This window comes from Nicotiana sylvestris, chromosome 8 (genome assembly GCF_000393655.2).
Source record: "Nicotiana sylvestris chromosome 8, ASM39365v2, whole genome shotgun sequence".
Classification (NCBI taxonomy): Eukaryota; Viridiplantae; Streptophyta; class Magnoliopsida; order Solanales; family Solanaceae; genus Nicotiana; species Nicotiana sylvestris.
In genome coordinates, this window is record NC_091064.1 from 33,692,846 (window position 1) to 33,710,714 (window position 17,869).

The 17,869-nt window shown below is 39.6% G+C and overlaps 1 protein-coding gene across 1 annotated transcript; it reads left to right on the plus strand.

The window, feature by feature from the left end:
- The first annotated feature begins 15,979 nt into the window (after positions 1 to 15,979).
- On the plus strand, positions 15,980 to 17,864 carry LOC104236342 (delta(8)-fatty-acid desaturase-like). The gene has a single exon (XM_009790255.2). The coding sequence runs from the start codon at positions 16,270 to 16,272 to the stop codon at positions 17,587 to 17,589; it is 1,320 nt and encodes a 439-aa protein (XP_009788557.2). The 5' UTR covers positions 15,980 to 16,269; the 3' UTR covers positions 17,590 to 17,864.
- Positions 17,865 to 17,869: the final 5 nt, after the last annotated feature.

Consider the following 17,869-nt stretch of genomic DNA (forward strand, 5'->3'; position numbering starts at 1 on the left):
AAATTCTTATTTTTATCAGTTGTTAACATAAAGCTTTTTGAAAAAACACCCGGACTGTACACAAATCGAGGAAGGCTAAAATGAGGTATTTAAGGCTTCAAAATATACAATTAGGTTCTAAAACATAAGATGACCTATCGGGTCATCACATTCTCCACCTCTAAAACAACAGTTCGTCCTCGAACGGACATAGAAAAGTACCTGGGCTGGTGAAAAGGTGTGGATATCTACTCCGCATGTCTGACTCGGACTCCCAAGTAGTTTCCTCGATGGGATGACCTCTCCACTACACTTGAACTGAAGGATAAATCTTTGACCTTAATTGACGAACCTGCCGGACTAGAATAGCCACCGGCTCCTCCTCATAAGTCAAATCTTTGTCCAACTGGGCAGAGGTGAAATCTAACACGTAGGACGAATCACCGTGATACTTTTGGAGCAAGGACACATGGAACACTGAATGAACTACTGATAAAATAAGTGGCAATGCGTGCCTGTAGGCCACCTCACCCACACTCTAAAGAATCTTAAAAGGTCTGATATAGTTAGGGCCCAAATTGCCATTCTTTCTAAACCTCATCACACCGTTCATGGGTGAAACCCAGAGCAATACCCGCTCTCGGACCATGAATGCAACATCATGAACTCTACATTCGGCATAACTCTTCTGCCTAGACTGAGCTGTGCGAAGTCGATCCTGAATAATCTTGAACTTATCCAAGGCATCTTGTACCAAATCTGTACCCAACAACTGAGCCTCCCCTGGCTCGAACCATCCAACTGGCGATCGGCACCACCTACCGTATAATGCCTCATAGGGAGCCAACTGAATGCTCAACAAGTATCTGTTGTTGTAGGCAAACTCTGCAAGTGGCAATAACTGACCCCAAGAACCTACGAAGTCTATAACACAAGCGCGAAGCATATCCTCCAATATATGAATAGTGCGCTCGGACTGTCCGTTCGTCTGGAGATGAAATGTTGTTCTCAACTCAACCTGCATGTACAACTCATGATGTACTGTACTGCCATCCAGAAATGTGAGATTAACTACGTACCTCGATCAGAAATGATAGACACGGGCACATCATGAAGATGGACGATCTCACGAATGTAAATCTCAGCCAACTGCTCTGAAGAATAGGTAACTGCTACAGGAATGAAATGAGATGACTTGGTCAGCCTGTCCATAATGACCCAAACTGCATCAAACTTCCTCTGAGTCTGTGGGAGTCCGACAACAAAATCCATAGTGATACGCTCCTACTTCCACTTAGAAATCTCTAACTTCTGAAGCAAACCACCAGGTATCTGATATTCATACTTTACTTATTGACAATTTAAACACCGGGCTACATACATAACTATATCTTTATTCATCCTCCTCCACCAATAATGCTGCCGCAAGTCCTAATACATCTTGGGGGCATCCGGATGAATATAATACCGGGAATAGTGGGCCTCCTCAAGAATCAACTCACGAAGTCCATCTACATTAGGCACATAAATGTGACCCTGCATCCTCAAAACTCCATCATCTCCAACGGTAACCTGCTTGGCATCACTGTGCCGCAATGTGTCCCTAAGGACAAGCAAATAAGGGTCATCATATTGTCGCTCCCTGATGCGATAAAATAAGGAAAACTGAGCGACTGTACAAGCTAGGACACAAATGGGCTCAGAAAGATCCAACCTCACGAACCGATTGGCGAGGGCCTTAACATCTAATGCAAGCGGTCTCTCACCGATTGGAATGAATGCAAGGATGCCCATACTCACTGACTTTCTACTCAAGACATCGGCCACTACGTTGGCCTTCCCGGGATGATATAAGATGGTGATATCATAGTGTTTCAATAGCTCCAAATACCTTCTCTGCCTCAAATTGAGCTCCTTTTGTTTGAACAAATACTACATGCTTTGATGATCCGTGAATACCTCACACGACACGCCTTAAAGATAGTGCCTCCAAATCTTCAGCACATGAACAATGGCTGCCCACTCTAAGTCATGAATAAGGTAATTCTTCTCATGAACCTTCAGCTGCCGCTATGCATATGCAATCACCTTGCCATCCTACATTAATACCGCACCAAGTCCAATACGAGATGCATCATGATATACCGTATAAGATCCTGAACCTGTGGGCAACACTAACACTGGCATCATAGTCAAAGCAGTCTTGAGCTTCTAAAACCTCACCTCATACTCATCTGACCATTTGAACAGGGATTTTTCTGGGTCAACCTGGTCAGCGGGGCTGTTATAGATGAAAACCCCTCCACAAACATCTCGCCAAACCAAAGAAACTCTGGATCTCTATAGCTGAAGTGGGTCTAAGCCAGTTCTGAACTGCCTCAATCTTCTTTGGGTCTGCCTGAATGTCCTCTCCTGAAAAAACGTGCCCCAAGAAAGCGACTGAGTCCAACCAAAACTCGTATTTTGAAAACTTAGCATACAACTGGCTATCTCTAAGAGTCTGAAGTACGATCCGAAGATGCTGCCTATGCTCCTCCCGGCTATGAGAGTGCATCAATATATCATCAATAAACACAATCACAAAGGAATCCAAATAGGGCTTGAACACTTGGTTCATCATAAATGATGTTGGGGCATTGATCAGCCCAAATGACATAAATAGAAACTCATAATGCCCATATCGAGTCCGAAAAGCTGTCTTAGGGACATCAGATGCCCTAATCTTCAACTGATGGTAGCCAGATCTCAAATCAATCTTTGAAAACACCTTGGCACCCTGAAGCTAATCAAATAAGTCATCAATCTTCGGCAATGGATACTTGTTCTTGATGGTCACTTTGTTCAATTGCCTGTAATCTATGAACATCCTCATCGATCCATCTTTCTTATTCACCAACAACACATGCGCACCCGAAGGCGAGACACTAGGTCTAATAAAGCCATTATCAAGAAAATCTTGCAATTGCTCCTTCAATTCGTTCAACTCTGGCGGGGTCATACAGTATGTCGGAATAGAAATAGACTGAGTGCCCGGAGCCAAATCAATACAGAAGTCAATATCTCTATCGCGTGGCATCCCCGACAAATCTGTAGGAAACACCTCTGGAAACTCACGAATAACTGGTACTGAATTCATGGAAGGAACCTCCACACTAGAATCACGGACATAAAATAGATAAGCTAGACACCCCTTCTCGACTATATGTCGAGCCTTCACATAAGAGATAAACTTGTTGGTAGAATGGCCAGGAGTCCCTCTCCACTCTAATCTAGGAAACCCCAGCAAGGATAAGGTCACCGTCTTAGCATGACAATCCAATATAGTATGATAAGGTGACAGCCAATCCATACCTAAATGACATCAAAATCAACCATATCGAGAAGCAGAAGATCTTCGCTAGTCTAAAGACCCCCAATAGTAACCACACACGAATGATATACACGATCTACAACAATAGAATCTCCCATAGATGTGGACACATACACAGGAGCACCCAAAGAATCACGAGGCACGACCGAATATAAAAAAAATAAGATGACACATAAGAATAAGTAAATCCCGGATCAAATAGAACTGAAGCATCTCTATGGAAAACTAGAACAACACCTGTGATAACAACTTCTCATGACTCAGCCTCAGGCCTAGCTGGAAAAGCACAGCATCGAGGCTGGGCCCCACCACTCTAAACCACTTCCCTAGTGTCGTGCCCCCTTTTTCCCCTCTTTTGGGGAGAGAGAGAAGTCCGGGTTTCGACATTAATGGAGGTAATAACTTATTTCCTTTTGGGAATTGAGTATTTTGAAGAGTCGCCACCTAATTATGGTGCGTTAGGGTACCTAGGTGATTAACTCTTAGACTAGTTTGCATTACCAGAGATTTAAGGTAAGGGCTCGAAATAACCTTGAGGGGAAGGTGTTAAGCACCCCTCTTGGTCTACAACGGTGGGTCTCGGTCGAACTTATACTTATGAATTAGTCCTTTAATAAATAAATAGTTAAACACATACTTACAAATAAGGGCATGTTTTGGACATTGTATGACTTAAAGAATTTTGAATAGGTTGCATATAAAAGAGTAAGGTTTAAACATCGGGAATTGGGAAAGAGGGGTCCTAGGTTGGTTAGCCTATAAGATCACCCCACACAATGCCCGGTAAACACTCCTCAATGAGGGGCTACACGTGACATTAGCGCGTAGTCAACATATCCTTTTCTACCCAAATCCCTCCCCTTGGTCATAGCCTAAAGCGTTCTAGCAACCTTGAAAATGTCTTATGCGTGCACTACCCGTCTCTTCCTTGTGGCCCTGGAGGTATTTTAGGACCTCTACTTTTGGACAGTTCTAGACCTTCCTAAGGTTTTAAAGGACAAAAGTCTAGGCGTCAATCAAGAACAAGTAGGACTGCATTTAAAGAGAAGAAATTACTGGCTCACAGTCACCTCCACAAATATAACAAGTAAATGCACATCTTCAAACAACAGCCAAGTATTTAAGAGAAGATCCTAGAACATGATATCTAGGTGAGCTGAGATTATACAGTATTTAATTAGGACAAAGTGTCAAAATCCTATTTAGCTTGCCTACTGATTTAGACCTGTTAAATCTGAACAATTTTAAATAACAAAGCACAGTTTCAGAGTTGCAGAATTTAAATCGCCCTATAGGCTTGCCTAAACGCAGAACAGTGATGTCCTAAGAGCATGATATCTACATTGATGCAGTAAAATAGTGAATAATTTTTAAACGGACACTTGGGATCCTACAGACATGCTTTCTAGCAGTATTGATTTAAGGCAGTGTTTGAAAACTCATTTAAAGAAGTGGACAGTTGATTAAGCCAATTCAGAATGTACTAACGTGAATTAAACTGATTTGTTAACTAAACTGATTTTAAGTTCTACAGGCAGGATTTCTGATTTTAATTCCTATAGGCATGGTAGCTAATTGTTAAGAGCTGATTTTCAAACTTATAGGCATGATATATAATTAGACGAATGTAAACACATGCTGTAATAGAAACTGAACTCAAACATTTTACACTCTATAGGAATGATATCTAATTATGAAGTTGATTTTAACCATATTGACATGATTTCTATTATTGAAAGCCATTTTGATTCTATATGCATGATTTCTACTATTGAAGCCATTTAGATCCAACAGACATGATTTCTAATATCGTGAAAGTAAAGCAAACATAGAAAGTGCATTAATACAATCCTGTAGGCATGGTATCTACCCAAGTTACCCAATTGATATGTAACTACCCACCATTTTCACTAATCACCCCCAATGTTGTTTACAAATAATTATTACAGACCAGCTGAATAAATTACATAAACAATAAAGAAAAAGAAGAATTTAACTATAGGGAGCCTGAAGCAGGCCCAAATGACTTCCCCAGGCCTCCAATAGCCTCAAATGCCAAAGTTCCATAGACAATATCTTGTCTAGGTGTGTCATAGTTTCCTAAGGACCTTAAGGATCTCGGGCAATGCTCATACCTAGACTTTTCTCAAACAAGAACTGATTTAAGTGCAGTGTGGAAAGGCCAGCTCTGACATGCCAGAGTTCAGAGAAATCTCAAGGATCTTAAGGTAGTACACATGCCAGAGGGGCAGAACCTAATATTCTAGGAGTAGTGTGAGAGTGCTTGACATAGTTTGTTTTGAAAATAGTACAGAGATGACTTCAGAAGTAGGAAAGTTTTTTTTTCAAAAAACAGGAAATAACTTAGTGGTAAAAGACAGTTTGAGAAGAGTATCAAGCAGCAGACAAGCAATTGGTCATATTCAGATCACTTAACAACAGAACTTCACATGGGAATGAAAGGATTGTGGAACATAAGAATCACTTTAGGGTAAAGGGATAGGGATAGTGGAAACATATAGTCACAAACTACATACACACTTAGGATCTTGGAGACTTAGTAAATAGTTTAGAACATAAATAATAGTTGGCCCGTCTTGAACATGATTTAAGCATATAGTTTGGACATACTAAGTAAAGAAGTGAGCAGAGTGTAAAACATGCATTGAACATGACAAAATTTTAGACATATTAAGCAAAGGAGTAAGCAGGAGAGAGGGAAGAATGTAAAACATACATTAAACAGGACAGAACTTTAGATATGCTGAGCAAAGAGATAAACAGGAATACAAGTTGAAATCACAATTGATGGACTAATGCAGGAATGAAACACATAGGGTTTGATTTTCAAAACTTAATTAGGGACATACCAGTTAAGGAGAGCAGATACAAAGTATAGAGCAATGTAGTGTAATAACTAGCCTTGGCTTACAGTCGGCTAGTTCAATAGAAGTAGCAAATAACAGAAAAGAGCAGAAATCTTAAGTATAAGAGAGAGTTTTTGAACAAGTGTTCGTTGTTGTTCTCTTGAACTTAAAAGAAGAGAAGGTTCATATAAAAATCAAAAGCTTGACACATAAGGTAGGAGATCAATTAAGTAGTAAATCAGGGAAGTCATACGTAAATCAGCAAGATATTCCTTTAATCAAGGGACAATTCAATCAACGGTAAAACATACTAAGTATTTAAGGAAAAAAATAAAGTAAAGTTTAGGAATAGAATAGGTAATTAGGGGTAAATGCACAACAATTTAATTAAGGAAACAAATCAATAAATAATCGGCGGAATACAAACATGACAGGGAAACAATTAAGGCAGGCAAATTCAATAAAATTGAGTAAAGAGGTAAGAATCAAATGTTTAAAGGAAAGTGTTCAAATTAAACTAGGAATTAAGGGATTCACAATAATCAAGGGTTCAGTTGAAGAGAAAGTCATGGAAGAATCAGCATTCTTAGCATATAAATGAGGTAAAGCATGAGTAGTCAGGAATCGATACATAATTTTAACAAAACAAAAGTTAAACAACACTGATTCAAGGAGAGGTATACAAGTCTTGCACGAATGGTCAGTATGAACACAAGTACATAATATCAGTGAAAGTTCGAACTAGGAAAATTCAGTAGAAGCATATTAGGACAAGAACATCACGAGAAGTTACAAGAACCCAAGACAAGAACATAATCAGATGTACCAATATCCAGAAATCAAACGAAGAACCCCAAAAAATTAGGGTTTCCAGTACTAACGGGCTAGGGTTGTAGCAGGCTCATAAAATCAGCCAAAAAAATATGTGAGAAGCAGACGTTTAAACACAAAGAATCATCGAACAAATTTTAAAAAGAAATTCCGGAAACCCTAATTTTAGAAAAAGATGAAAATCACTTGAAATCATACGATTCTTGTAAAGAATCTCAAGGCTATTGTAAAACTCACAGGAAACAAACTCAAATCACCTTAGATATGTACAGATCTAGGAGGTTTTTAGAAAAGAATTTAGGGTTTCGAAAAGAACCATACAGAGATGAAGAAACCTATTTAGAAAACCATAGATCGTGGCTAATATAGGACGATCTCACTCAAAATCACACAGGAATGGCCTGGAACAGGCAAGAGATGAACCCTAGATACAAGTCGACATAGCCCTGGTCCCTTGAGGGCCTTAGAGATGGAAAACATGACATGAGATAGGCCATTGGAGACCTGAGATGTGGTGAGAGGTTACCGGAGATAGCCATAGATAGGGGTCAGTGAGATTGGGGATTAGGGTTAGGGTGAGAGCATTTGAGAGCACAGAGGATTTTAGGGCGGCGGTGTAAGGTGGGAAATGGTTAGGGTTTGGGGGTATAAGTTAGTTTATTTTAGGTAATGGGAGATCTGGACCGTTGATCAAAATGATCAATGGCCAGGATTTAACAAGAGTCGGGTCGGGTAGGTTTGTTAGGGTCAGACAGTTATTGGGCTTGGGTAATTTAATCAAAAATGGGCTGGGTATTGGGGATGAAATTGAAATGAAATTAGGCTAAATTTTAAATAGTCATTTAACACTATATAATTTATAAGAAATAATAAATGATTTCTGAAAAAATAATTTCGTATACTAAAATAATTTTAAATAGTTGTTTAACATTTTAAAAATATAAAATACCATTTTATGGATTAATAATGTAATTATGCATTAATAGGGCTAGTATTGCAAATATATGCAAATTAGCCTAAAAATGTAAATGCAATTATAAAAATGCACTAAAAATATTTAAACAATATTTTGGCATAAATATAGAATTTAGATGGCTAAATCACCAGAAAAATAATTTAAAGAATATTTATTGGAAATTTTATAAATAAAAAAGGGAAGAAATAAATCAATTTGGAGCTTTTAAAAATTATAAAATTGCATAAAAATTATGAAAATGCTCATGCATGCGTATAACTGCATATATGCTATTTTGAAAGTATATATATATGCATTAAAAATATAAGGAAAAATTGGGTGCCAACACCTAGGACGGTCTCTAGCTGACTGGCCTCCACCTCAAGCAGTCTGGCCTCCACCTCTAGCAGCCTGACCTCCACCTCTAGCTGCGTGACCCCTGTCTCTAGCTGGCTGAGTAGGCGGTGGTGCAACCGGTGCTGGAATCATGGCACGAGAACTCTGCTATGATGTGTCGTCCAATAATCTCAGGAAGGTCCTCCTCATATGCCAAAAACCACCACACTCATAACATCTATCCTGGTGTTGTGGCTGTTGAAACTGAGACTGAACCGAACGGGCTGGATAACCACGGTGATAACTCTAAATAGGAGGTGCACTGATAGGAGCTAGTAGTGCATTGTAGGCTTGGCTGCCCAAAATGAGGCACATAAGGACCACGACTCCCTAAAGCACTATGGGATGCTTGAAGCACTGACTGATATGGCCTGGGAGGATGACCCCCACCAAAAGTACCCCTACCTCCAGATAAGGCACCACTAAAACCACCGGAATAATGAGGCCTCTTATCAGACCCCTGCCCTCTCTCCTGTGAAAGAACATCCTCGATCCGCCTGGCGACATTAGCAGTCGTCTGAAAAGAAATCTTATCCCCAGTCTCCTTGGCCATCTGAAGCTTGATAGGGTGAGCGAGTCCCTCAATAAATATCCTCACCCTCTCTCTCTCTCGGTAGGAAGCAGAAGAATAGCAAGACGGGCTAGATCCACAAAATGAGTCTCCTATTGGGTGACTGACATGCCGCCCCTGTTGGAGGCACTCGAACTGCCTGCGGTAACTCTTTCTTAGTGTGATAGGAAGAAACTTCTCAAGAAATAGCTAAGAGAACTGGTCCCAAGTAAGAGCATTAGACCCAGCTAGTCTGGTAGATACAAAATCCTTCCACCATGTCTTGGCGGAACCCGTCATCTGAAACAACATAATAGACCCCATTGGTCTCAACTATACCCATGTTCCACAGCACCTCATGGCAGATCTCAAGATAATCCCGTGGGTCCTCATAAGGTGCTCCACTGAAGTGATCTGGGAAGAACTTGGTAAACTTGTCCAATCTCAATAAGCCTTCAGAAGATATGGCATGTCCATCATCGGCCTGTGCCGCAATAATTGGTTAAACTACCCAAACTGGCGGGGCTGCTCGAGTCTAATACTGGAGAGTCATCTGCTCCAGAGTATGAGTAGCACGAGTTTGTGCTCCTCCCCCAGCCTTAGATACGGCTAGTGCCATAGGAAATGTACCAGCCTGGGCCACACTCTTCATAAGGCCCACCAAATGGACCAAAGCGTCATGAAGCACTAGGGTGGCGATGAACCATTTCGGGACCTGAGCTGGTCCGACAGGCACAGTCTGGGATGGAACCTTCTCATCAAACTCCAACTGAGGCTCCACCACTGGTGCTGCTGTTCGAGCTCTAGGCTGAGCTCTGCCCTTGCCTCGGCCACTGGCACGACCTCGGCCTCGACCTCTGCCCCTCGTAGAAGCTGCTGCTAGGGGTTCCAGATGGTGTCCAACTGAAGATGCGGTGCGTGGTCTCGCCATCTGCGAGAGAACAGAGTAGAAGGGTTCAATCAGCAATGATAGAATAAAATCGCACTACAGAGAAAAATAGAAGCGAAATTGTTCCTAACTCCATAACCTCTAGAAGATAAGTACAAATATCTTTGTACCGACCCTCCAGATTCTGCTAAGTTTGCTCATGACTCGTGAGACCTATGTAACCTAGTGCTCTGATACCAACTTGTCACGACCCAGAATTTTCCACCGTCAGGACCGTGATGGCTCCTAACATTAACTTGCTAGGCAAGCTAATGTTAGAACAATTTATCCATTTTAGCCGTTTAAAATTAAATAATAAAGAAGATGCAATAATCCAAAGTAATAATGCGGAAGCTAAAATAGCCAAACATTTAATACATCCCTGAACCCGGTGTCACAAGTGCACGAGCTACTAGAATAGTACATACAAGGGTCTGAAATAACATAAAGCTGTCTGAAAAGAAGGTACACAACTAAATAAAAACAAAGAAGGGGACTCCAGGAGCTGCGGGCACTGAGCTGCTGTACCTCAAGTCTCCGCTGAGCTGATCAATCCAAGAACGCTAATAGTCGCTGCCGGGACCGACTCCCAAATCTGTACAAGAAGTGTAGAGTGTAGTATGATTACAATCGACCTTATGTACTCTGTTAGTGCGGAGCCTAACCTCGACGAAGTAGTGACGAGGCTAAGGCATGTCACTTATACTACAACCTGTACGCAGTATATAATAAAGGCAGAAAAGGAAATACGGAGCAAGATAAGACAGTCAACTGAAAATAATAGTTACAACCTCAAGTAATAAACCAGTGTCGTTCAAAATTAAAAATCCTTAGAGTTTTAAATAAAAATACCGAAAACCAACACAGCTCGAGGAAATAGAAACATATAGGTTGTTGCAGTGTGCAACCTGATCCCACCGGACAACACAGAATCCTCATTTATTTCAATGTAATAACATCAATACAATTATATATATATATATATATATATATATATATATATATGTTGTGGCGCGCAACCCGATCCCACTATATGTCAATATCAGTATCATAACTCACTCTTATTTCACCATAACAATCCACCCTTATTCCACTTGTTGCGGCGTGCAACCCGATCCCACCGTATAGTACAAATTCACCCTTATTACACCATATTAATCCACCCTCATTTCACCTGTTGCGGCGTGCAACCTGATCCCACCATCTCAGTACAAAATACTCATTGTACACAATAAAATTAACAATTCAAACCACAAACCTTTATGATCAATAAATACTAAACTGAACCAAAAAGAAAACCTTGTACAACATAGAAAATCTACATAGGTAATACTACACAGCGAGACTAGTCCAGTAATTGACAATAAAAAGGTGCAAATAAGTCAGTTTAATCAAATAGCAGGGGATCATGAATCTATGAAAAGATCTAACATCATTAATAGGAGAGGACATCGACTAACAGGTAGCAAATAAGCAGGGAAAGCATTTAGGGCATATAACATTTGAGACGGGGAAAGAGATAATTAAAGAGAAATTTGGCGGCGTATAAGCACTCGTCACCTTGCATATATGCCGCTCACATGAAAGTCACATAGCATATAGTCTGAGGGTTCCTAATTCCCTCAAGTCAAGGTTAGACACAACACTTACCCTATCCGCAGTCAATTCAGAGCTCTACCGGGGCCTTTCCCCTAGAATCCTCCCCCAAACCACTCATATCTAGCCATAATTTACTAAATAATATTAAATATTGCTAAAGGAATCAATTAAAATGCATAATTTAGAATTTCCAAACTTTTTCCCAAAAAGTCAAAAATCGACTTCGGGCCGGCCCGCTTGGTCAAAAGTTGAGGTTCAGACCAAAATTCATTTACCCATTCACACTCGAGCCTGATTATGTAATTAGTTTCGGAATCCGACCTCAAATTTAGGTCTAAATCCCCAATTTGCAACCCCTCCCCCCCCCAATTTTCCTAAATCCCTAATTTTCTACCATGGAAGCACAAATATTAGGGCTAGGAATTAATGGGTGATGTTAGAAATGAGAGAAAATGAGTTAAAGTATACAAACCTATGAATTGGTGTTTAGTTTTCTCTTCAAAATCGTACCTAGGCCGAGCTCTAATAGAAGGGTTATGAAAATGGGAGAAATCCCATTTTTGAAATATTTTAAGGTTTGGGCGTCAGGGCTTTTTCGCGTCCGCGAAGGGCCTGCCGCATTCGCGAAAGGCAACGGCCCAAAAGACCTACGCGTTCGCGAATAGTTGCACGCGTTCACGATGGTCTGTCCCCCCGTCCATCGCGTTCGCGAGCCTTGGCTCGCATTCGCGTAGAACAACCGATTGATCCTAGCCCACCCCCAATAACTCTACGCATTCGCGTGTGGCCAATCGCGTTCGCGAAGAGCAGACCCCCCAATGCTCTGTGTTCGCGACCATGGCCTTGCATTCGCGTAGAAAAAATCTTTCCCCATCCCAGTTCACTCTTCACGTCCGCGAGAGTACCTTCGTGAACACGAAGAAGGAAACGCCAGATACCAGCAGAAGGTTAAAAAAACAGATTTTTATTCAAAAACATCCGTAGCCTATTCGAAATTTACCCGAGCCCTCGGGGCTCCAAACCAATTATGCACACAAGTCCAAAAACCTCATACGAACTCACTCGCACGATCAAAACATTAAAATAACGCCTAGAACTACGAATCAGATACCAAATCAAAGGAAATTTTCAAGAAAACTTTAAAACTTCTATTTTCACAACCGGATGTCCGAATCACGTCAAACCAGCTCCATTTCTCACCAAATTTGACAGACAAGTCATAAATATAATAATGGACTTGTATCCAGCTTCGGAACTAAAAGACGGGCCCGATATCAACAAGACCAAATATCAGTCAATTCTTAAAAATCATTAGACTTTCAATTTTCACCCAAAATTAATAACTCGAACTAGGGACTTCCGAATTCGATTCCGGGCATACGCCCAGGTCCCAAATTACGATAGAACCCACCGGGACCGTCAAAATACAGATCCGGGTCCATTTTTCCAAATGATCGAAGTCAACTTAAATAAATTTTTATTAGTTTTTAGCATAAAAGCTGTCCAGAAAAAATACCCGAATTGCATACGCAAATCTAGAAAGGCTAAAATACGGTATTTAAGGCTTCGAAATACGAAATTTGGTTTTATAACATAAGATGACCTATCGGGTCATCACAGTTATTGTGGCACGAGGTTTCTGCTGTGCGGATTATTATTGTGGCACGAGGTTTCTGCCGTGCAAAGTATTATTTGGCACGAGGTTTCTGCCGTGCAGATTGTTATTGTGGCACGAGGTTTCTGCCATGCAGAGTGTTATTTGGCACGAGGTTTCTGTCGTGCGGTTGTTGTTTCCTCTAGTTGATGTATTGTTTGGTGTTGTTGTTGTTACTTAACTTGTAAAATACTTGCTTCCTTACGTGTTGTATTTGTCTTCTTTGATTCCCGTGTTGTTGCTTTCCGTACATTCTATTTGTTTCATTTCCCTGCCATTCTATTGTTTTTTTATTATCTTCTACCTTAGTTCTTATATTCCAGTTGGGCCCTGACCAGACCTCGTCACTACTCTACCGAGGTTAGGCTGGGCACTTACAGGGTAATGTTGTGGTATTCTCATACTACGCTTCTGCACAACTTTTTGTGCAGATCCAGTTACTTCCTACCAGACCAGATATCCGTGATTTAGCCCGTACGTGGATACTTCAAGGTATATCTGCCAAAGTCCGCAGATCTCGGAGTCCCCCTCTATCCTTATTATATTATTTTTCCTTATCCTCATTAGACTATGATGTATAGAAATATTTAGTATTTCCCTTTAGAGCTTGTGACTTATATCTACGGGGTTTTGGGAGTTGTTTATACTCTGAGTTGCAAATTTTTATTTGTATATGCTGAGCGGCAGTTTTCATTTATATATATATATCGGTTGATGATGGGTTTTAGTCATTATTTCAGTTATTTTCGCATATCTATCAGGCTTACCTAGTCTTAGAGACTAGGTGCCGTCACGACATCCTATGGAGGGAAACTTGGGTCGTGATATATATATATATATATATATATATATATATCGTCTCATTATATATATATATGTTGATGTTGAGTTTTAGTCATTATTTCAGTTATTTCCGCATATCTATTAGGCTTACCTAGTCTTAGAGACTAGGTGCCGTCACGACATCCTACGGAGGGAAACTTGGGTCGTGATATATATATATATATATCGACCCAAGTTTCCCTCCGTAGGATGTATATATATATATCGACCCAAGTTTCCCTCCGTAGGATGTCGTGACGGCACCTAGTCTCTAAGACTAGGTAAGCCTAATAGATATGCGGAAATAACTGAAATAATGACTAAAACTCAACATCAACATATATATATATAATGAGACGATATCCGGTTGAGTTAAGATATAATATAAAAATTTCATATAAACCATTCTAACATCAATTGAAAAAAAAAAAAAGACTTGCTCCAGCTGCTTAACCCAAAAATAGCTTTAGGATAAAATAATTGAATTTACATTTAATGATGTCATAATAATTGGTTCAAATGAAAGCTTAGTTGAATAAATCGCTTAGTTAGACTAAGCAATAACCGACGATAATAATGTGATCAAAGTGGTAAGCAAACGAAAGAGTAATCTTATTGAGAGTGTTATATGAGCCACAATTAACGTTGCAAAGTAAAGTTCAATTTCCCAGCTTGACAAGAGCTAAATGCACTAGCTTATAAAAATGAATAAATAGAACGAAATCAAAATGTGTTACAAGTTAGGAAAGTGGAGATATTTATTGCCTAAACCTAATGTTCATATCCCTAGTTCAGCTCCCACACGTTACTTTGGGTGGTTATTGACTTTCGAGATACTTGTCGATTGTAGGATAAACATTAGGTGTAGTGGATAGGAGTAGATCCCGAATATTTTAGAGGTCGTTAAAGATCAAACAAGACTCTGTATTATAGCTTTATCAATGGATCCCCTAAGCCGTCTTCGAAGTGCTAGTTCACTGGGGCACTGCTCCTGTCTCCCCGGATAGGAGCCATCAAGTCGAAGATATTTCTCGCGAAGGCAAACTACTACAATTCATTCATCTCCAGAATGACACTTATCCCAAGCAACATCGTGTCGCCATTCACGTGTCAAAGTCAGATTTTACCAATACACCAACCAAATGAGATATCCTTTCGATATTACTCCGTAACTAGAAAATAATCGAGCAGGTCAGGCCAAGATATTTATAATGATGTCATATGGCAATAGCCACAGGTTACTATGATACTACTCTCGCAGCAAGTGACATTACTTTGAACTTTACATAAACAAGAAAATCTTGTCTGTCTACTGTTTTGCAATTGGCATGTAGGGTATGTAGCATCAACAAAAGAGCCTTTTAGTCCTCGCTACACGGAAAAAGTCTCATAACGCGCACGGAATTTAATCTTAGTAAGTATACATGGGAAAACGGGAGTTCTTTGCATTTTACACCCAAATCATATGATCTTTGTTGTAATTCACCTTATTCTATTATTTTCAATGGTTTGCATTTATTTTTTTTATTCCGTTCTAAAAGAATGATCTCTTTATAAATAAGAAAATAATTTAATTTAAACATCCAATTCTACTTTCAATGAGAAGTTTTTATTGCAATAGAATCACTCCGGCATGTTTAATACTATAAGTTTCAAAAGAATTATAGTTGCACAAATATTATGGTTATTCTTTCTTAAATTACATGCCTAATCAAATAAGTTCATATAAATTAAAATTTAAAACGGATGGAGTAATTCGTTTATTTAATTGCGGAATAATAAAGATATTCTTTTTCCTGAATTATCCATGAGCGCAAACACATAATAAATCATAGAAGAGGGGAATATTCGAATCCCTCTACGAGATAATTACATTATATATAAGATTATAATATATAAATTTTGTGAAAATTCTGCCTCCACTTCTGAATTTAGGGGTGTAAAATGCAAAGAAATCTATGAAACACTGGTGACACCCCTTTTTTTTTCCTTAAAAAATGAGCAAATATTCCAAGTGTACACCATTTAAAACCCACCGTCTCGGCACATTCCTCTCTCTCATATCCTCTTTAGGCATCAAAACTTCCCCTCTAAGCATCGACACTGTTCAAATTTTTTGAGGAACCAGATCGAAGCAACCCTATAAAGAACCAACCCCATCTTATTCTTTTGTTCAAAAAATACATTTTGGGGTTTGTTTTATCGTTAATGTTTAGATCTGTCCTGCATTTCTCATTTTCTTGAATAGATTCATACTTTTGGTGTCTGTTTACTTATTAAAAAGAAAAAGATTGAAACTTTGGTGTTCTTTTGTAACAATGGGGGATTCTAAGAAGTACATTACCGCTGAGGAGTTAAAGAAGCATAACAAAGCAGATGATTTGTGGATCTCTATACAGGGGAAAATTTACAATGCGACAAATTGGATAAAGGAACATCCAGGTGGAGATATCCCTATTCTTAATCTGGCTGGTCAAGAAGCAACTGATGCATTCATTGCTTTCCATCCAGGTACTGCTTGGAAATATCTTAACAAGTTCTTTACTGGCTATTATTTGGAGGATTACGAGGTATCTGAGGTATCCAGGGATTATAGGAAACTCTGTTCTGAGTTTGCTAAAGCCGGTTTGTTTGAAAAGAAAGGCCATGGGGTGATTTATTCCTTATGTTTTGTAGCATTTTTGCTTTTCTTGACTGTTTATGGTGTTCTTTATAGTAATAGTTTCTGGATTCGCATGCTTTGTGGAGGATTGTTGGGGTTGGCTTGGATGCAGGTTTCTTACTTGGGTCATGATTCTGGTCATTACTTAATTATGACAACTCGCGGTTTCAACAAATTGGTACAAATTCTAGCAGGGAATTGCATCACTGGGATTAGTATTGCTTGGTGGAATTGGACACATAATGCTCATCATGTCGCCTGCAATAGCCTCGATTATGACCCTGATCTTCAGCACTTGCCTGTTTTTGCGGTGTCCTCGAGTTTGTTTAAATCATTGAACTCTACCTTCTATGGAAGAGAGCTCACGTTCGATCCCATGGCTAAATTCTTTGTCAGCTATCAGCATTTTACGTTCTATCCAATCGTTTGTGTTTCCAGGGTGAATCTGTTTCTTCAGACATTGTTGCTATTATTCTCAAAGAGAAAAGTGACTGATAGACTTATGAACATATTGGGGATCATGGTTTTCTGGACTTGGTTTCCGCTTCTTGTTTCCACCTTGCCTAATTGGACAGAAAGGGTGTTATTTGTCCTCATAAGCTTTGTTGTGACAGGGATTCAACATGTTCAATTCTGTCTGAATCATTTTGCTGCCGATGTCTATGTTGGACAGCCCAAGGGGAACGATTGGTTTGAGAAACAAACAGCTGGGACTATTGACATTGCTTGTTCTCCCCAAATGGATTGGTTCTTTGGAGGATTGCAGTTCCAGCTTGAGCATCATTTATTTCCAAGGTTGCCTAGGTGCCAATTGAGGAAAATTTCTCCTATTGTACAGGAGCTATGCAAAAAGCACAATTTGTCCTACAGGAGTTTGTCTTTCTTTGAGGCCAATAGGTGGACAATAAGGACACTTAGGGTAGCAGCAATGCAGGCTAGGAATCTGCTATGGGAAGCTGTTAATACTCATGGCTAATTAATTTTGTGCACAATGTTGAAACTTTATCTAAGTTTGTTTATTTTTATTGCGAATGGATACTATTTTTATATTCATGTTATTTGATTAGAACAAAGAGGAAATGGTTGTGCTTTCTCAGGATCTTGCAATACGGTTTGTAGTTGTGTTGCAGGAACATCCTTCATTTTGCTAGAGCATACATTTAGTGCAAAAAGGACTTGTTCAACTTATGCATACATAATCTGCAGTTATATACTTAAAATATCTTTATAGTAATCTCCATCTTTCTTTGATTTGT